Source organism: Zootoca vivipara, chromosome 5 (genome assembly GCF_963506605.1).
Source record: "Zootoca vivipara chromosome 5, rZooViv1.1, whole genome shotgun sequence".
Lineage (NCBI taxonomy): Eukaryota > Metazoa > Chordata > Lepidosauria > Squamata > Lacertidae > Zootoca > Zootoca vivipara.
In genome coordinates, this window is record NC_083280.1 from 34162042 (window position 1) to 34181652 (window position 19611).

Sequence of the window (19611 nt, forward strand, 5' to 3'; positions counted from 1 at the left end):
GTAACTCACAAAACTTCTGTTTAATATTTTCCCTGACTAAACTAATTTTGACTTGCTATGTATTGGGTGCTTTATTGTGTGGTGTTTTTTGTTTTGTTTTTAAGGATATGTTTGCTGTAGCTGTTTCTTTGGCTACTGGGAAAATTCTGTACATCTCCGATCAGGCTGCCTTTATTCTCCGCTGTAAGAAAGATGTATTTAAAAATGCCAAATTTGTGGAGTTTCTGGCACCTCAGGATGTCAGTGTGTTCTACAGCTCTACTACTCCATACCGATTGCCATCCTGGACTATTTGCAATGGAGTTGGTAAGTGTGTTTAAATTGTTGAGCAGTGGGGAGGCACATCTGCATTTGAGCCACTAGGATATGTCTTTGCTTAATTGCTGTTTCTTTAGCTTTTTGCTCTTTTTAATTGGCACAGTCATTTGTAACTATTAGATACAAATCTTTTATATTCTGATCTTTTTTGCTCATTTCATCTGGCTAATAGGATGATTAAGCACTGTACTTACATGCTCCAGAGAGGTGACTGTGTACGCCTGTTGCTGCAAAATCAACAAAAAAAGCCTTGTGGTACCTTTAAAAAAAAGGGAAAAAAATATTGTGGCAGAAGCTTTCATGGGGCTGAGCTTACTTAATTGAGTTATTTGTCTGATAAGGTGGACTCTAGGTGAGGAAAGCTTTTGTTACAGTAAGTACAGTGGTACCTCTACTTACGAATTTAAGGCGTTCCGAACGCACATTTGTAAGTCGAAAAAAAATTGTAAGTCGAATTCCATAGGAATGCATTGGGAGAAAAAATTCGTAAGTCGAAGCAACCCTATCTAAAAATTCGTAAGTAGAAAAAAATCCTATCTAAACTGCATCCAAGATGGCGGATGGAGCTCCATTCGTAAGTAGAAACATTCGTAAGTAGAGTTATTCGTAAGTAGAGGTACCACTGTATATTAGTTTTTAAGGTCCCGGAAGAATTTTTGTTGGTTTTGTGCATACTTCCATTCAGTTCTTTGGCAAAACAAAACTTTACTTTTGATATTATTCCAGTCCCTTCACTGGAACATCATACAGTTGGTGTGAATATACTCTGTCCAGCTTTTAAAACTGTATTGTTCAGAATAGAACAACAACCTTCATGTCGTTACTTCCCAGTCTTCTGATGCCCTGAGAGATAGTGAGAGACAGCAACTTTGAACAGGGAGGAGCTTCCAATTTTTAAAATACGGATTTTCTCTTATAGCTTTGAAAACCTATTTTAACAATTACATCTAGTAGTCATACCTCAGGTTACAGATGCTTCAGGTTGTGCGTTTTTGGGTTGCGTACCACGGCGAACCCAGACGTACCGGAATGGGTTACTTCCGGGTTTCGGCACTCACGCATGCGCAGAAACACTAAATCACGCTTTATGCCGAAGTGTGCGTACGCAGACATGGCGCTGCGGACATGCCTCCCACACGGATCATGTTCGCAACCCGATATTAGATAAATTAGTTTGGTGCAAACACAATGTAGAGTTCTCTTAACTGCACTAAAATAACAAGAATAAAGGCACCTTTTTCTGCCAGTTACTGTGTTTGAATTGTTTTCAGCTGTGTAATTGCAGAGGACATCTTTCTGACTTTCAGAGTATACACTTCATTCTGTTACTGTAGATTATAAAGTCATTTTCATACTTTTATATTTTTATAGAGTCTACCACCCAGGAGTGCATGGAGGAAAAGTCTTTTTTTTGCCGCATCAGGTGAGGCAAATTTTAAAGTCAGCCTGGGGACTAACAGATGTTTTGCTTCAATCTATTTATGTTCATTGGTAGTGGCTTAGCCGACTTACGAAGATGAATTCCAGAATCCTCACGATAAGCTGAATAGACCTTACAGTTTAAGAAGTCACCACAAAAAGCAGTTTCTAGACTGTTGCATATTCAGTAGTGGCAAGTGAGGTGGTACAGGTGGGCTCTGTTGCTCTCCCAGCTTCCCAACACAGTGGGTTGCTTACCAAGAGAGTGAAGAGGGGGGTTGACTCCACCACGTCTCTCTCCCCATGACTTACCCCTCCCCCTCCCCCTCTCGGTAAGCATTAGTGACTCCTGTGTTGGGAAACCAGGAGAACAGCAACATAGTCCCACCTTCAAGAATGCTTTGATGGTGTTTCCTGCTCGGCAGGGGGTTGGACTGGATGGCCCTTGTGGTCTCTTCCAACTCTATGATTCTATGATTCACTGCCTCACTGGCCACTACTGTACGTATTGCTTCTCACATAATAAGGCCTAATGGCCCTTGCACATACATGGTCATGGAAAACATTCCATGTTCCTTGCACTTCCTAGAGTGTCACCTTGGAGAGTCTCTGTTTTTCACTGGTGATTTTTCAGAGGATGCTTTAGTAAGAAGGAGGGTTTAAGAGTCTCCCTATGTGCATGGAAGTAGCATGCAGCCCTTTAGTCCGAAACCCATCGCTTAGATTCAGCTACCAAATACCTTATTCTGCTTGGGGGCTATGTAAACTATAAGAACTCAACTGTTGTTTCTTTTAATTTTTAGTGCAGGGAAAGAGGAGCATACTGGTGAGATCTGCTACCACCCATTTCGTATGACTCCATACCTTATCAAAGTACAGGATGAAGATGATCAGCTTTGTTGTGTGTTGCTTGCAGAAAAGGTCCACTCTGGTTATGAAGGTAATAATACAGCAATTTTTGTGTGTGCTTGAAATAAAGCATCTTGTTCATATAAATGCTCTAGTTCTACAAACCTTGTCCTTATTTTTTCCTTTCAGCACCCAGAATTCCTTCTAATAAAAGGATATTTACAACTACACACACCCCAAGTTGTTTGTTCCAAGATGTAGATGAAAGGTGAATTACTAAAACTATGATATGCATGGCTGTGTATTTCGCTGTAGTATTGACTAAAATGCAAAAATAGGTAGGAAATATTGATGTGTGACTATGGTGAAATGTCCTTGGTGGGATACCTTTGCAGTTGTTTAAATAATGAGGATATTAATTTTTTAAAAAAACAAAACAAAACCTTGGTGAATCTAGTTGTGAATTTGATCCATGTTTGACCCTTATTGCATTATGGACAGGAGAGGTCTTTCTGTTGCCCATTTTCTTGAAATGTTCTTCAAAACAGTGATGGGATACATTTCTAGGATGACCTCTTAACTCCTTTATTTTATTTTCTTTATTTACTCATACTAAAATTGCATAACTTAATCTTATTTTGATACCTTGTTCTATGTAGGAAAAGGGGGAAGATGGACACTATAGCAGCTTGCTGGGTAGGACAGAGCTACTACACCATCTTCCCAGTAGGTGGGTCACTCTTGCTTACCAGGAGGGAGAAAGGTGAGGCAGGGAAAAGGTTGGTGTGGTGTAAATCTACTGGTATAGTCAATATGGCGCTCCTGGTGGTGCATTTTCACCATGCCCACCTCCCCACCACCTCACCCGCTACTGATAAGCAGCTGCAACCCACCTGCCAGGAAGTTGGCATACTGACTCCACCCCACCCAGTGAGCTGCTTCTGTTTTGTATAGTATATTTTTGTCTGCACTATAAGTCCCCTAGAATCTTGCTTTGTTTTAGGCATCCCTGCCATCTCGCCTTCCCCCCGATAAGCAAGAGAGACTCTCCTGCCATGAAGCCAATGTAGTAGTTCTGCCCCACCTGGCAAACCACTTTGGTTTATCGCAGGTGACCACAACAGCTAGAGTTACTAGACTTTTTGGAGGTTGCATGCTTCATAATTGCCTCTTACGTCCTGAAAATTAGCACAGAAAAGAGTGTCGTAAATATTACACAATAATATTTATCTGTATCTGAAGAAGTGTGCATGCACACAAAAGCTTATACCAGAACAAACTTAGTTGGTGTATAACAGGCACGTCCAACAGGTAGATCGTGATCTACCAGTAGATCACTGGATGCCTGTGGTAGATCAATGGCAGATCACTGGCTCCCCCCAAAGAAGCTCAACAACTTTGGCTCCCCTAAAAAAAAAGCTCAATTTTTTTTGTCCTGCACCTCCCAAAAATGGCACTTTCCTTCTCCCTAAAAAAGCTCAACAACAACTTTTGATCTGAATGCCTTAAAATGGGCCTTCCTCCTCCCCAAAAAAGCTCAACAACTTTGACCTGAACCCCAAAAAAGGGGGTAGATCACAGCAAGTTTTTAACTCTGTAAGTAGATCGATCGCAGTCTCTTGGGAGTTGGCCACCCCTGGTGTATAAGGTGCTACTGGACAATTTTTTGATTTTTATTTCGACTATGTCCGACCAACACAGCTACCTACCTGAATCTAATAATATTTAGGTTCCACGTATTGGTTTGCAGAACTAAACCTGATACAAGTCCAAACATTTATTCTGATTTTATTTCAACAAAGTCTGTAAATGAACTTAAGGCTGTGTTTAAATGTATTTTGCTTCATGATTATTTAACCTTTTGTTGTTGTTAGAGCGGTGCCTTTGTTGGGATACTTGCCTCAGGACTTAATTGGAACTCCTGTCTTAGTGCATCTTCATCCAAGTGACAGACCTTTAATGATAGGAATTCACAAAAAAAGTAGGTGACTCCTTTTGCATAGTGTGTTTTTCATGAAGGTTGGGGGCAATAAAGAATAAGGGATCCTCATATAGTTTTTGGTAACTTTTAATCAGTTCATTGCTCTTCTGATTATTAGATCATAAAAACATACACAAACTGTTAATTGTAGACTCAAGTATCATGAGCTAGATCATATTAAATTAGGCATAATATGTCATTAGTGCACCCATATTTTTTGTTTGTTTTTGTTCTGAAATTTGTTATTGTTTTAGGTTGTACATGGGTCTCCCATCCAGGTCTACATCTGCTTAGTTCTGAAACTTTTATAACATTTGGTGTTTTCACATTATTCACTGACTCTTATATACCCACAGCCCCATTTGATTCCATGTTGATGTTAAGACCACCACAAATTCCTCCACCCCACTCAGAAATAGATAAGATTAATAATCAGGGAAGCATTTTAAAATAGAGTAATGCTTAGCTGTGAATTTTCAGTAGTCTTCAGTTCAGTCTCAAGCACATTTAATTTTGATACCTTTATTTAAACCTTTCAATGTGAAATCTTGGGAATTACAAATACATGGATCATTTAAAATGAGAAATTGTAAATATTTCTACAATAAAGCTGAAATTTGAATCAATTTTTTTCGTTAGTTCTTCAGTGCGGTGGACAGCCATTTGATTATTCACCAATCAGGTTCTGCACCAGAAATGGTGAATACATAACTCTGGATACTAGCTGGTCCAGTTTCATCAATCCCTGGAGTCGAAAGATTTCTTTTATAATTGGAAGACACAAAGTTAGAACGTAAGTAATTAAGTGCTAATAAAAATGAAAGTTATTGTGTCATGAATTATTTGAGATTGATCTGTTAAATACTGAAAAGAATAATGTGGAAACCTGATTTCCACAACTACCTGAGTAGCAACAACCTATTGGAAATGCTACCCACCCCCAAAAATCCTTTAAGAGCTGATCTACACATCTTTGGAAACTGAGATTCCATTATATAACCAGAAATTATGGGAATGGCTTTTAAAAAGTAAATAACAGGTGTGGAGTGCCCATTCTGGATCAGGACACTGGCAGATATAAGGAGCACTTTAACCCTTCCCCCCACTCCAAGTGCAGTCCTGAACTGAGGTGGATGGGCTCATCTGCTACAGTGGCGCCTCGCTAGACGAATGCCCTGTCAGATGAATTTTCTGCTATACGAATAGGTTTTGCGATCGGAGGTTGCCTCGCAAGACGAGGTTTTCTATGGCCGGCGCTTCGTCTTGCGAAGCGTGGCCATAAAAACCTCTGATCACAAAACCTACAGGGCATTCCTCTAGCGAAAGGGGAACGAGCTGCAGCACAGGAAGAAGGCAAAGGAAGATCAGCTGAGAGGCGCTGACAGCTGTCACTGCCTCTCAGCTGATCTTCCTTTGCCTTCTTCCTGTGCTGCAGCTCGTTCCCCTTTGTGTTCCGCTGGTCTCTGCCGGTGAGGGGCAACCGGCAGAGACCAGCGGAACACAAAGGCTGTAGCGCGGGAAGAAGGGGGGGAGAAGTGGATTCTTCCCGCCGCCGCCAAGCCAGTCCGCGGCGGGGGCTTTTCGGATCCTCCGCTTCCCCCCCCCCCCACCGCCCGACAAGGCGGGGATGGGACAAGGCTTCTCCAGCCTCATCAGATCCTTGGGCAGTGGGGAGGGAGCGGAGGATGGGGAAGGCAGCCAGCGAAAACGTCCCCACACCCGCGCGCTTCGGCTCCGGGTGACGGGGCCGAAGTGCGCCAATGCGGGGGTGTTTCGCCGCCCCCCCTGCAAAAGCAGGCTTGCTAGCCGCCGTTCCAATGGCGCCTAGCAAGCCCGTCCAGGTGAGGGAGTGGGCGCTGCTCCCGCCGCCGCCCACCCCCTCACCTGGACGGGCTTGCTAGGCTAGGCTAGGCGCCGTTGGAACGGCAGCTAGCAAGCCTGCTTTTGCGGGGGGCGGCGGAACACCCCTGCATCGTCGCACTTCGGCCCCGTCACCCGGAGCCGAAGCGCACCGGTGCGGTGACGTTTTCACTGGCTGCCTTCCCCAAGCCAAGGGGAAGGCAGCCGCCGAAACACCCCTGCATCGGCGCACTTCGGCCCCGTCACCCGGAGCCGAAGCGTGCCGGTGCGGGGATGTTTTTGCTGGGTGCCCCTATGATGTGGATATTTCACAACTTTTGGAAAACCTTTCTACTAACAGTTGCAGGCTTTCATATTAGTAGTAGCAAGAACCACCTCCATTCAATGTAGAACATTCATATGATAATAATTGCTATACATTATGGCTAATTGGATAATATCTGACTACATTTGGGATAGTTCTGGTGTTTTTGCTTCTGTGTATTTAGTACTGGTAATTATGGAGACTTTTGTCAAATGTGTAGAGCATGGAAAGTTCAAACATAAAAAAATGGAATCTATTTGCAACCATATTTCTGAACATAGATTTGTTGAGGGGGGAGGGTACATGAAAAAATTCAAATTGCTCTTTTAAATATGTGCTATAAAGTAAATGTTTTTAACAAGAAACTTGTAAGTGCTGCAGATCTTTCCAATCTTGTCAAGAATTACTTCAGAATGAAGAAGTCATGTTTGGAGTGAGTAAGCCTGAATATTTTATTAGTTTAAAAGTTTGTAGATGCAATAGAAAAACAAGGGCTGATATAACTGAAATGAATGCAGTTGTCATATTCCAGATGTTATCAATGATTTTTACAGTGGTCCCTTGAACGAAGATGTGTTTACACCTCAGTGCGCAGAAGAAAAAATCCTTCACCCTAGCATCCAAGAAATTACAGAGGAAATATATCGGTTATTATTACAGGTACACTATGCTTACTGTCTTTTAAATCTAAATTTACCTAAACTTCTGGGGTCTCCTATAGAAGACTGTTATAAGGTAAAATGTTCATAACTTTTTGTCCCAAAGTAATGTAGGCTTACAAAGTATTTAGATACTTGCTCTTAGAATTCTGACCTAGAAATTAACATTGGGCTTCCTTTCTCAATTATTTAAGAAATTTCTCATTACTTCAGCCACTGCAGCAGTTCTGTTGACTGTAGGTTTATGGACAAGAAGGCTCAGGCGATACTAAACTGGACTGCTCACCTTGAAATTAGTGGGAATACATCACCATAAACTAGAACAACGGGTTTTATGAGTATGCTGACTCAATCTTTGCCCCATTTCTGTTCTGGAGCATGGACATGCGAATAGTACTTGCATTTTCCCAGGTGTGCCATGCCACCTATGCTGCGGGTGATTTGCAAAATGACATTCATTCTCTTAACTAGAATGTTGCCTTATCCTGTTTTATCATGAAAATATATCCCTGCAATCATTGTCTGCCTATACAGGAGGTTGTGTCTGTGAAGATGATTCTAGGTGCAATTCTAAAATTATTTCTTTAATATTAGGGAAAACTACTCGACTTGCTTGATACCTTGATTGATTCTTGAACTGCTTGATTGCTTGGTTGATTCTTACTAGTTACAGTATGCAGAATATTTGCATGTATATAGACTCCAGCTAGTCATTTGCTTTTCTGTTGAAAATGTGTGTGTATATGTATTTATATTTAGCCTGTACATAACAGTGGCTCTAGTGGCTATGGAAGTTTGGGAAGCAATGGATCACATGAGCACCTAATGAGTGTGGCTTCATCCAGTGACAGCAATGGGAACAATAATGAAGATACCCAGCGGATACCCAAGCCTGTAAGATTTTCATTATCTTATCTTAATAGTTTCAGTCTAATGGGAAATTGACCCTGGGTTTTTTTTCTAACAGATCTGTTAAAAACATGAGCCACTGAAGTCTAATACCTTCTTCATTCACCCCAATCAGCGATTACCGTGTATGGCTTACTGTAAGCTTTTTCAGTAACTCGTTTGTTTGTTTTAAATCTTCACTCCAGAAGTCTTCTCAAGGTATATGTAACAATGGACGTGAGGCCAAAAATAAAGAGCACGTCTTCGTCAATTCCAGATCGAAGCTTGAAAGTGAGAAAAAATATGCAGGTATGATAGCCAAGTTAATCTGAAATCAAATTTCGGAATAACTCCAATAGTTTAGCTTTAACCAAGAATACCTTGCCTACAGTGTGTGGTCAAGTGCACACAACCCATCCCTGTTTGTAGTTGTCATTTTGCACAAACAGCTTTGCTGTAGACTGGAAACTCTCACATGCTCATACTTAAAGCCCCCCACCTATGTTCCCAGGAGTGTGTTCAGCAGCAGCTCCCTGGCTTTTGAAAGGTCCATATATAAACATTCTTGGGATTTTTGTGTTGCACAGAGAAATCCAGTGACCATATGGAAAGTGCTACTCAGCCAGCAGAAAATGATGGTGTTGGAATGGCTTGTCAGAGGAGCTTGGCTGCAGAAGAACTGGCTTGGGGAGAACAACCTGTTTATTCCTATCAGCAGATCAGCTGTTTAGACAGTGTTATCAGGTGAACAACATTCCACTCCAGTAAAGCAATGGCTATATTTTAAGAAGATCAGGGTGTGTGTTTTTAACCAAGGGTTTTTTGCTTTGACTTGTAGATATTTGGAAAGCTGCAGTGCAGGTGATGCAGTGAAGAAATCACAGCCTTCCTCAAACGCTGCTTCACTGAATTCTGATATGCTTAGAGAGAAAAGGCATGACATTAAAACACCCACAGGTATTTACTGTTAACCGAATTTGTAATGCAATCCTATGCATGTTTTTTCATAAGTAAGTCCCACTCAGTGGTGGCTGGTGACTGATGGGGTGGAAGGCATGAGACCAACAGCAGGTGGCACCAGAGCCAATGACAGGCACAGTCATTCCCTGACTGGTTGTAAACAAGTAAGAAGACAGGCAGGTGGGGGCTGGCTGAGGGCAGACTGAGGTTGGTGGAGGAGTGCCCCATTTGCCTAACAGACCAGCCTCCACTGCTTCCACTAATAATGCACTGTATAAAAACTTGTCAGTATCACTTGTCATGTTAAGTAGGGGTGGGAACTGTGTTTGACTCCTCAAAGCAATTTAGTTAGACCTGAGCTGTATGCTTCACTTGCCGTCATATTTATTTTGTCTTGAGAAACTTACATTTATACGCTTCTTGTTCTTTTCTTTGTGTGCGTGTATCTCTGTGTTGTTATATGTTGGTATTTTAGAAGAAAGTGTGCTGTCAAAATCCCACATAGGCCCTGTGGAGTTGGAGATAGCTGAGAAATCGAATGCTTCTGCTGTTGTTGGTGCTCACTTAACTTCTTTAACTTTGCCTGGCAAGCCAGAGAGTGTTGTATCTTTAACCAGTCAGTGCAGCTACAGCAGCACCATAGTTCATGTTGGAGACAAAAAAACACAGCCTGAATTAGGTACAGTACTGCTTTACAGTTTCTGAGAGGAATGTAGACTTTTATAAATCAGATTTAAGAATGACTGTGTGCTCTCCTTTATGTAGAAGTGAACCATGGGAATACAGATTTGGAAGAACACATTTGGGAATTTGGAAGAACAAATTCTGATCAGATGAAAATGAGATCAGCATTTCACTTTGTTTCCCCTAAATGTTCGTTTGTTCGTTTGTTTTTAGAAATAATCGAAGATGGTCCCAGTGGAACAGAACCCATGGAGAGTCAGCTTATTGCTCCACAATCTACTACTACTCAAAAGAATCAAGAAAAAGAGTCATTTAAGAAATTGGGGCTTACAAAGGAAGTCCTTGCAGTGCATACACAAAAAGAAGAGCAGAGCTTTCTGACCAAATGTAAAGAAATCAAAAGGTTCCATATTTTTCAATATAATTGCAGTTACTACTTTCAAGAAAGACACAAAGGACATCCTGGTAACCGTGGTACGGCTCTCTTTGTTTATAGCCTCATATCACCATCTGAATGAAAGAAACCCATTGTCAGTTAGACATGTTGCAAATGTGCATAGGCAGTTCAGGGTGCTTAGTTCAGTTTTACTATCAAACCAAATTGTAGTTGGCTGACAATCAGTTGCTCCAGAAACTCAATATGCAACCTTAGAAGTATTAAGCAGGTGGATGTGGGATTAAACTCACATTGTCAGTGATGCTTACTTTTCCCCTTTTCCATGACTTAAAGAGCACATGATTTGCTACTGTGTGCAAAAGAATGAACATGATTTCTTTCCTAAACATACATGTTGGGGAACAAGGCTCACTGGGTACAGTGAGGCTTACTTCTGAGCAAGCATGCATAGGATTGTGCTGTTCTTCTAGATTAGAGGTTTGCCATAACATGTGGAACACAGAGGATTAATGAGATGGTGGAAGTGACATGATTTGAGTTGGGGCTCCCCACAGCTTAGAACTAGAACCTCATTTAAATACCAGTTCAGCCCTGGTAACTGTGAAGAAAAGAATGTCTCTCTAAATGTGCACAGTGTCTCTTGTCTACTTATAAGCAGTAGCCAGTTTCCATGTATCTAGAATTTACAGGAAATAGCTTTTGGGTCCAAAGATGTGCTTGAGTCCTGATGTCACCCTTTAAAAATGTTAGATGCATTGTTGAATAGATTTTCTGCCTTTCTCTCCAGGTGTTCATGGACCACGACATGGCTCTGGAGTAGATCAGTCTTGGAAGAAAAATGGGAAGAACAGGAAATCTAAGCCAAAACGACAGAAGCTACACAATTCTTCAGACAGCACAACCTCTGGTACCAAACCTCCACGCAGGTTTCCCCGGCTTGTCCCAAATAGCACAGCCTGGTCTCCATCAGATACTTCTCAAGCAAGTTATCCAGGAATGCCTTTTCCTACAGCTATGTCTACATACCCACTTGCAGTTTTTCCACCAACAGGAACTGTGCCACCAGGTCCTGAAGCGCCTCTTTCTGCTTTCAGTGAATCGCAGGACTCGGGAAATCCCTGTCATTTGCCATTATCACAGTTTCCCAACCCTCTGATGACTCCAGTGGTAGCACTTGTACTCCCCAACTACATGTATCCTCCAGTGAACAATGGGATTCCTCAAGCACTTTATCCTGATCCACCTAGCTTTCCTGCTCAGCCTTCTTTCTCTTCCCAAGCAGTGTTTACAGCACAGCCTCCATTCACTGCCTCGAACACATTCCCACCTCAACTGTTCCATTATAATCCACTGGCAGGGAGTGAAAAGACCGCTGTTGTAGAATCTCGAAATGAGCAATCCCGTTCATGCACTCCACAGTCTCCTGGCCCACAAGGTCAAGCCTCACCACCATTGTTCCAGTCCAGGTGCAGTTCTCCTCTACAGTTGAACCTTCTGCAATTAGAAGAAATGCCCAAAAAAGTGGCTGAAAGTGGTGCTGCTGGTACACTAGGAAGCCATGGAACTGTAACTGATGGAGGGGCGACAAGCAAACCCATGAGCTCAGATGACTGCAACAGAAAAGCATCTTCCCCTGTAAGCATTGTCTGTAACTTCCTGGAAAATATCTGTCTGGGGGGAAACAACATTTTTATCTAATTATGCACATGGAGAGCTCTTTCAATAAGCTCAATTTTTAAACAATTCCATTTTAAAACAATTTCAAATTTTGCATGTTCCTTGGGAAGATTTGTACTAGTTAATATTAGGTAAAGGGTAAAGGGACCCCTGACCATTAGGTCCAGTCGTGACCGACTCTGGGGTTGCGCGCTCATCTCGCATTATTGGCCGAGGGAGCCGGCGTATAGCTTCCAGGTCATGTGGCCAGCATGACAAAGCCGCTTCTGGCAAACCAGAGCAGCGCACGGAAACGCCGTTTACCTTCCCGCTGTAGCGGTCCCTATTTATCTACTTGCACTTTGATGTGCTTTCGAACTGCTAGGTTGGCAGGAGCTGGGACCGAGCAACGGGAGCTCACCCCATCACAGGGATTCGAACCGCCGACCTTCTGATCAGCAAGCCCTAAGCTCAGTGGTTTAACCACAGCGCCACTATTAGATTTATTAAATTTATGTGTCGCCCAATGTAAAGAAAATATTGGGCATTTTACAGTACAGACAAAAATATATAATGTGAAATCATTTAAAGCTTTTAAAAAAACACTAATAAACAACAAACCATAATAAAACAGCCAACTATAAATGAATCTCAAGCTCTTGTTTTATCCTGTGATCTGCGGATATAGGGTGGTATCCAAATGTAAGACATCATCATCATCTTGTTGCATAATCTTAGATTAGGAACTGGAGAGTTATGAACAACAAAAAATACCTTTTGAATTGACAGTTTGTTTTTTGTGGTTTTGTTCTTTCATTGTTCAGGTTGGATCGCCAATGGAAGTTCAAAATAGTGATGCCTTCTCTATATCTAGTGATTTACTTGATATTTTACTCCAGGAAGATGCAAGTTCAGGCACTCTCTCTGCTTTGTCAGGAAGTGGTGTTTCAGCAGCTGCTGAGTCCTTAGGCTCAGTTTCAAATGGATGTGGCATGTCAGGCAGTGGAACAGGTAACATCATGTGCACAGTTAAGAAATCATGAGGCTATTTCAATGAAAAATCTGTTCTCCATAATTAAAAGCACATATTTTTTCTTCTTGTTTCTGAAGGAAATAGTGAAACAAGTCATACCAGCAAATATTTTGGGAGCATTGACTCATCAGAAAACAATCCGAAAACAAAGCGATCAGAACTGGAAGTAAATGAGCAGTTCATTAAATATGTCCTCCAGGATCCCATCTGGCGGTTGATGGCAAATACAGATGACACTGTTATGATGACTTACCAGATTCCCTCCCGGTAATTCAACATTAGTTCAAACTTGAAGCAGCTTTCACTGTGAACTGCCACTTCAAGTAGATGTATACTAGAAATATCTCTAAAAGATTTCATTTCTTAGAACTTCTTTCTGTTGCCTCTTTCCTCCAATTTAACCAAACTTAAATAACAAGTAAAAGATAATATACAGATATATAATAAAATAGGAAAACCATTCTCTTTACAATGAAGTGAGTTAGTGTAAATTTCAAATGCCAGTAATGTTTCATATATATATATTCCATTCATAACCATCCTTTTCTTGAAGTATTTTTATAACATGAAGTAGTCCACACCAACACCTGAAATATTCAATTCTCTTTTTACATACTCAGCAATTGTAAGCTGTGTTAATTCTTGATAATCAACTCCATTCACCCAACATAGCTGACAATCATTTTTTTTGTTTTTTGAAGGATATCCTTGCTTTGTTGATTTACGTATACTTCCCTATGCCTTGGCATATAACAGTCTTCCAATGGTCAAAACATGCAGAATCTGTGTTACATGAATGTAGGGGCTGACTTTGTACAGTTTAGGGTCCTGAGAGTTGTTTAGGAGAGACTCAGGAGCCACAATTGACAGAAGTCCCTGGGAAGAGGGGTTGGTTGTTAAACTACTCTGGAAACTATAGCTCTCTAATGGAAATAGGGGTCAACTAACAACTCTCAGCAGTCTTAACAAACTACAGCTCCCAGGATTCTTTTGGGGAAGCTACAACTGTTTAAGTGGTATAATAGTGCTTTAAATGTCTAGTGTAGATGTGGCCTTAGCAAATGTGCTAAAGATGATCTCCTAGTTCCCTCAACTTAATTTACCTTCTCAGACAAAATGGAAATTGGCATTTGGGTGCTTGGCATAATACCTGCAATGGCAGGAAGCCTGAGCTCCAGAGTAATCAACTATTTATAAAGTCTGCATGTTCGGGTAGTTGAAGACCTGAAAGGGGTTTGTTTGTATATTTTACTTCAGAAACTTAGAAACTGTTTTAGAAGACGACAAACTGAAACTGAAACAAATGCAGAAGTTCCAGCCAAAATTTACTGAGGAGCAAACGAGAGAGCTACTTGAAGTACACCCATGGATTCAGAAGGGTGGACTACCGGGGGCTGTTACTAATTCGGTATGTTTCAATGGTTATTTCTTCTTTCAGTATAAAAGCATTAACTTCTATCTGAGACTTAAGAGTACTCAAATCACAGAGTTGGAGCATTCAGAACCATTTTTGCAGTGTAACCCTAACCATGTTTTTGCATAATCAAGTCACATGGTATTTTAACTGGGCTTACTCCCAGGTTTGTGTGCACAAGATTTCAGACATAGTATGGGAGACGCTTTTGAAATTCATGCTGTTGTGTATTTCTAGTAACAGGTCAAACTACAAGATACCACTGAGGGAAGAAATACCGTATGAGTTACTTTTTTTCTTTTCTTTTTTTGGAAGGAGTGTATTTATTGTGAAGAAAATGTAAACAGCAGATTTTATGCACAAGATGAAGAAGAAATCCATAAAATGGAGCTTAATGAAATGAATGAAGCCATTGGGGGGGAATAGCTCGACTACCCTGAACCAAGTCAACAGTGAAAATGTTTAATCCATGAAGATCCGTTTCGAACATGATCTGCTTTATAACTATTGCAGTACATCATTAGATCTTCAGGGTTTTTAAGTTTGTTTCTTGTGAAATGGATCTAATTTTATATAAAGCAAATGGATTTTTTGTTCTAGAAAAAAGTCATTTGTGATTAATCACTTTGAGAGGCTGCATACCTCAACCAGTCACTGCTGAAGAAGTATAATATTCATTATTTAAAACTATGGAGGATATACTCAGAGCCTGAATGGATACAGCAAAGAATTTCACAAAATATTGTGCCATCCTAAAAATTACTTTCAGACTGCTTTTTTTTCAGTGACACATAATTTTGAAATATATGGCATATTTTCTAGTATGGAATATTTTGAATGAATTTCAGGTTAGTGGATAGAATTATGCCTGTTTCCCAAACCTGACTTTACCCAATCCCATCAGTATTCTGATATTTGAGTTGCTTTTAACAACAGTAAGTAATTTCACCTTTCTAAGATATCCAGTAATTTGTTTAGCTTCTTTAAAAAAAGTTGTATGCATGAAAAATCCCTGGCGGCCCGCCCACCCTGCGCCAGTGTCTAACCATTCCTATCCTATTTTTCAATAATCTATGATCCAAAATTATAATAAATTATTCTTGAAATATGCATCAGTGACTTATTTGTTAAATGTTTTAATTGATGTTTGTTCCCACAAATTCCCATATTTTATCAGCCAACAGTAATTGTCAGTTCAGAAACAGTCTTGCAGAGAAGCATACAAAAAATTGCTAGTATCCAAAAAACAAAATTACCCCTTGAATTCTGCACCAAGGAGCTATCTTCCCAAACGGGAGAAACTAATCATAAGACTGATTTAGCTGGCATTATAATATTTTCATAATGAAGAATAATCTGGGGGTTGCAATGATTGCATATAGAATGTTGAGTTACAGTATTGAAATAAGAGGAAGGAGTCTGCTACTGAGGAAGCTTGGGTCAACATGACCAGAACACATTTCAGCTTTTAATTGCCCCTCCTCTTTGCCTTCTCAAACAACTGGCACTCTTTTACCTGCTGAATTACAGGCAATTTCCTCTCCACTGACCTAGTAGTCACTTTAACTATACTACTATATATCATTAACATTGTGGCCTCTTGTGGTGTGGAGAATGGTATAAAATTATATTAGAAAGCCATCTGTAATTGGAGCCTTAATGTACACCTGATATCCGTAACTGCATTCTGTTAATTTTCAAGCTTTTTTAGATTTATCGTTTTTGTTATTTGTGCCCCTAAAGTTAACTTCCGAAGATTGAAGTGTTAGTACTGTATAGAAAATGCTGTTTGTTGCTGAATAGCAGAGCTGATTTCAGGAGTTAGTCACGGGATAAAAATAACTTTTATTTAACTAGGACTGCCTCACCCCATTTGCACTGACCCAGACCCTCCATTTATCATCTGAGATCCTTCTTCATGTGCTCCCTCCATAAGAGGTTTGGAGGGCGACAACACAAGAATGGGCCTTTTCTGCAGTAGTTCCCAGGGAGTTTGGCATAGCACCTTCATTACATATATTTAAGCACCAGGCGAAAACATTTCTCAACGTCCAGGCCTTGGGCTGATTAACATTCTATGGCCTTTTAAATGTATTGGGGGGGTATTGGTTTGTTTTTCTTTTAATGTGTAATTTGTGTTCTCATTTTTATGTTGGGAACAGCCCTATAATCTTTGGATGAAGGGTGGTGTAAAAATTTAAAAAGTGAAATAAAATAGACATAAATGTACATATGCATACTAATCAATATGTCCAAGAAACTTGTCATGCCGTGCTTGATACCAACACGTAAGAACTGTCGGACAAGATCTGGCCTCTGAGCCAAAGATACAGTCCGACAGCATATTGTAACGTATGCTTTAGCAAAGAGAAGTCGTCTCAGGATAATCATGGGTTAATTTATTCCTGGGTGGCTGCTGTGGTGATGGTGGCTGTTTCCAAGCTTTCCTGATAAGTCAGAAGCTTGTAGGTGTTTTTGAATATGAGTCTGCCTTCTGCAATTGGCTAGCAATCAACTTTATCTGAACCAATAAATTGCAGAACTTAATTGTGAGTTGTATAAAATAAGGGTGAAATCCAACGCAGCATTAGCAGGGCTTCTCCTACCCTTGAGTACCCCCAGAAACTGCTCAAGAGGGTTGGGGAACACTCGGGAGTATATTGGAAGTGATTACAGAGGGGAAAGAAACCATAAGTCCCTTTGTACAAGCAGATTTCATCACGGGATACCCCAAGTACAGTATCTTGATTTTCAGTTTGCTTCTGTTGCTCTGGTGCCTTCTAATTTTTGTATTTCGGGAAAGAGGTAAATAATACTTGCTTTATCTGCAACCTTCTCTCAGAGCAACTCGTGGCATTTCGTGCATGTAGCTATGAACCCTGCCTGATGTAGTTTTTCTTCATCATAAACTAGGTAATTGAACTTTTTAATGCTGCTCACACATCAACATGTTGTGCATATCCTGTTGCACTTAAATTGGTCGTTTTTAGCATAACACGAGGAGGGCCATTTTGAGGAAATGAAGCTTTATCTAATGGCATGTACTTAAATTCTGATTCTACAGTCACTTATGCACAGGCTTTACATGTAATTTTTAAATCACATGGAAAACTCTCAGTGCTTAAAAGTGTCAAAATTCAGAGAGTCATATGATTAATTCCACACTCCACAGAACCTTGGGCTTGTGACTTTCTTCTTTTATAGCAGCCACCCACTGCATGGATGAAACTACTCTGAGAGCTTCAAAAGCAGCCTCGTGAAATGGCATTGAGGGTATGTTTTAAAGCGCTGGGGGTGGGAGTTCACCACACCTGCCAATTCCTCTCTGAAGCTGACTGGTGTGACAAGTGTGGTTTAGTATTTAGTACAGGACTTATGGGTGCAAATTTATTTTTGTAGACATCTGCAGCATGTATGTGTGGTCATTTTCACGACGATTTTGAGATGCCGGGGAGAAAAGTTGTTAAACCCTTTAATGGGTGGTTTCATAAAGATATCTACATCATTTTAAAAACTATTTTATTTACAGGAATAGTACTAAAATATTTTCCTATATTTTTTTAAAATTGCAAGCCTCCCTGAAACCGGATTTGTTGTAGATTATTTTAGCTTACAAATACTTGGTCACTATGAGAGAACTTCATTAATGTGTGGCTTTTCCATCTTCAAACAATGTTTTCTGTCTACTGTGCAATATTGGTTTTTTGTCATGTGACTTATTTTTACTACGTGCTTTGTAGAAAATTGGTAAATAAAGAATTTTTATTTTTAACTGTAGTCTTTCCATAATTACTTTGTCTGGTTAAACTGTTCTACAGTGAAGACTTGATATGAGAAATATCTGCATCCAAATGCCAATGCTTAAAATGAAATACTTGCCAGAATTTTGAATAATTGTCATTCTTGTCTTCCAGATGGGTATTGGTATAACTCTTTAGCCTGTCAACCATTTTATAGGAACCTGTGGTCTTCCAGATGTTGTTGGACTCCCATCACCAGTAGCCAGTGATAATGGAAGTTGTAGGCCAGCAACATCTGGAGAACCATAGATTCCACATCCTTGTCCTACATTGTAATAAATTATTTTGATAGTCAATCTTTATAGATGGAACTTACACAGGCTTGTAGCCAATGATAGTCATACAGAGAGTACAGCAATTGAAATTAATGAACTTGGCTGACTTAGGTCCATTAATTTCTTTGGGTCTGCTATGGGTATAATTTAGCTGGATACAATCCAAAATACATTGCCAAATTTAACCAATAGTGTGCTTGTAATCTCTGAAACTGACAAAACATTTTAGTGGCACAAAACCCCACATGTACATTATATAAAACAATATGCCTCCCCACCTCTCCCCCCTCTTCTTCCCCAACGTTATACTGAACTCAACACTAACGTCTCACAACAAATGTAACTGATTTGTAAGAGAGACTGTATAATCTAAAAAAAGAGACAAGGCATGTACTTTTTGTAAACCAAGAAAATATTTAATAAAAAATATTTTTTCGAAAATAAAAAAAAAAACTTTTTAGTGGCCTCTAGGTGTCACTCTGCCAACACATTTAGATATCCCTAAAATCTGTTTGGAATTTTGGTGAGTACTGTACCATATTTTACAGATACAGGATTCCATTTTTCATACAATTTTGTAGTTGCACTGTATTTTCATGAGTCTGAATTCTGAAAGTATCAGTTAGCTGGAAAACATTACAGCAGATGTGCTGGTTTTGCTATTCTTATAATCTAATGGATTAACTAAATTAGCTAAAAGACCAACTCCTATCACCTCTGTTGAATCACTTGATCATGTTATTCTGGCTTCCTGTCATTCCCTGGTACTCATGTAGTAGATCACTGTACGTCTGCGTTGGATCATTGTTGGCTCCCCCCAAAGAAGCTGAACAACTGTGGGCTCCCCTAAAAAAAGCTCAACATTTTACCTCCTCCCTGAAAAAACTCAACAACTTTGACCCAACCCCCCCAAAAGGGGGTAGATCACTGCCAGTTTTTAACTCTGTGAGTAGATTGCAGTCTCTTGGGAGTTGGCCACCCCTGAGTAGTCTATCCAGTAAGTTGTTTGTCTACTAGTATAGTCTGCATTGCAGTATTTAGTGTTGGAAACAGCAGTTTGCCTCAAGTATTTAGTTTCTTGAGATCTGCTGTTCCTCAAGGATATTGACAGGAT

At 40.3% G+C, this 19611-nt stretch overlaps 1 protein-coding gene across 1 annotated transcript in view; it reads left to right on the forward strand.

Annotated features, from left to right (window-relative positions):
- PER2 (period circadian regulator 2) overlaps positions 1 to 18703 on the forward strand; it is a 34705-nt gene extending 16002 nt beyond the window's left edge. Inside the window, exons 5-22 of the mRNA XM_035133535.2 lie at positions 105 to 306; positions 1690 to 1741; positions 2541 to 2677; positions 2776 to 2854; positions 4461 to 4567; positions 5207 to 5360; positions 7286 to 7391; positions 8150 to 8284; positions 8485 to 8587; positions 8866 to 9022; positions 9117 to 9235; positions 9714 to 9917; positions 10136 to 10396; positions 11107 to 11954; positions 12800 to 12986; positions 13086 to 13275; positions 14266 to 14416; positions 14738 to 18703. Coding sequence (XP_034989426.2) covers positions 105 to 306; positions 1690 to 1741; positions 2541 to 2677; positions 2776 to 2854; positions 4461 to 4567; positions 5207 to 5360; positions 7286 to 7391; positions 8150 to 8284; positions 8485 to 8587; positions 8866 to 9022; positions 9117 to 9235; positions 9714 to 9917; positions 10136 to 10396; positions 11107 to 11954; positions 12800 to 12986; positions 13086 to 13275; positions 14266 to 14416; positions 14738 to 14848 — 3303 coding nt within the window. The 3' untranslated portion in view covers positions 14849 to 18703. The remainder of the gene's footprint in view (positions 1 to 104; positions 307 to 1689; positions 1742 to 2540; positions 2678 to 2775; positions 2855 to 4460; positions 4568 to 5206; positions 5361 to 7285; positions 7392 to 8149; positions 8285 to 8484; positions 8588 to 8865; positions 9023 to 9116; positions 9236 to 9713; positions 9918 to 10135; positions 10397 to 11106; positions 11955 to 12799; positions 12987 to 13085; positions 13276 to 14265; positions 14417 to 14737) is intronic.
- The last annotated feature ends 908 nt before the right edge of the window (positions 18704 to 19611 follow it).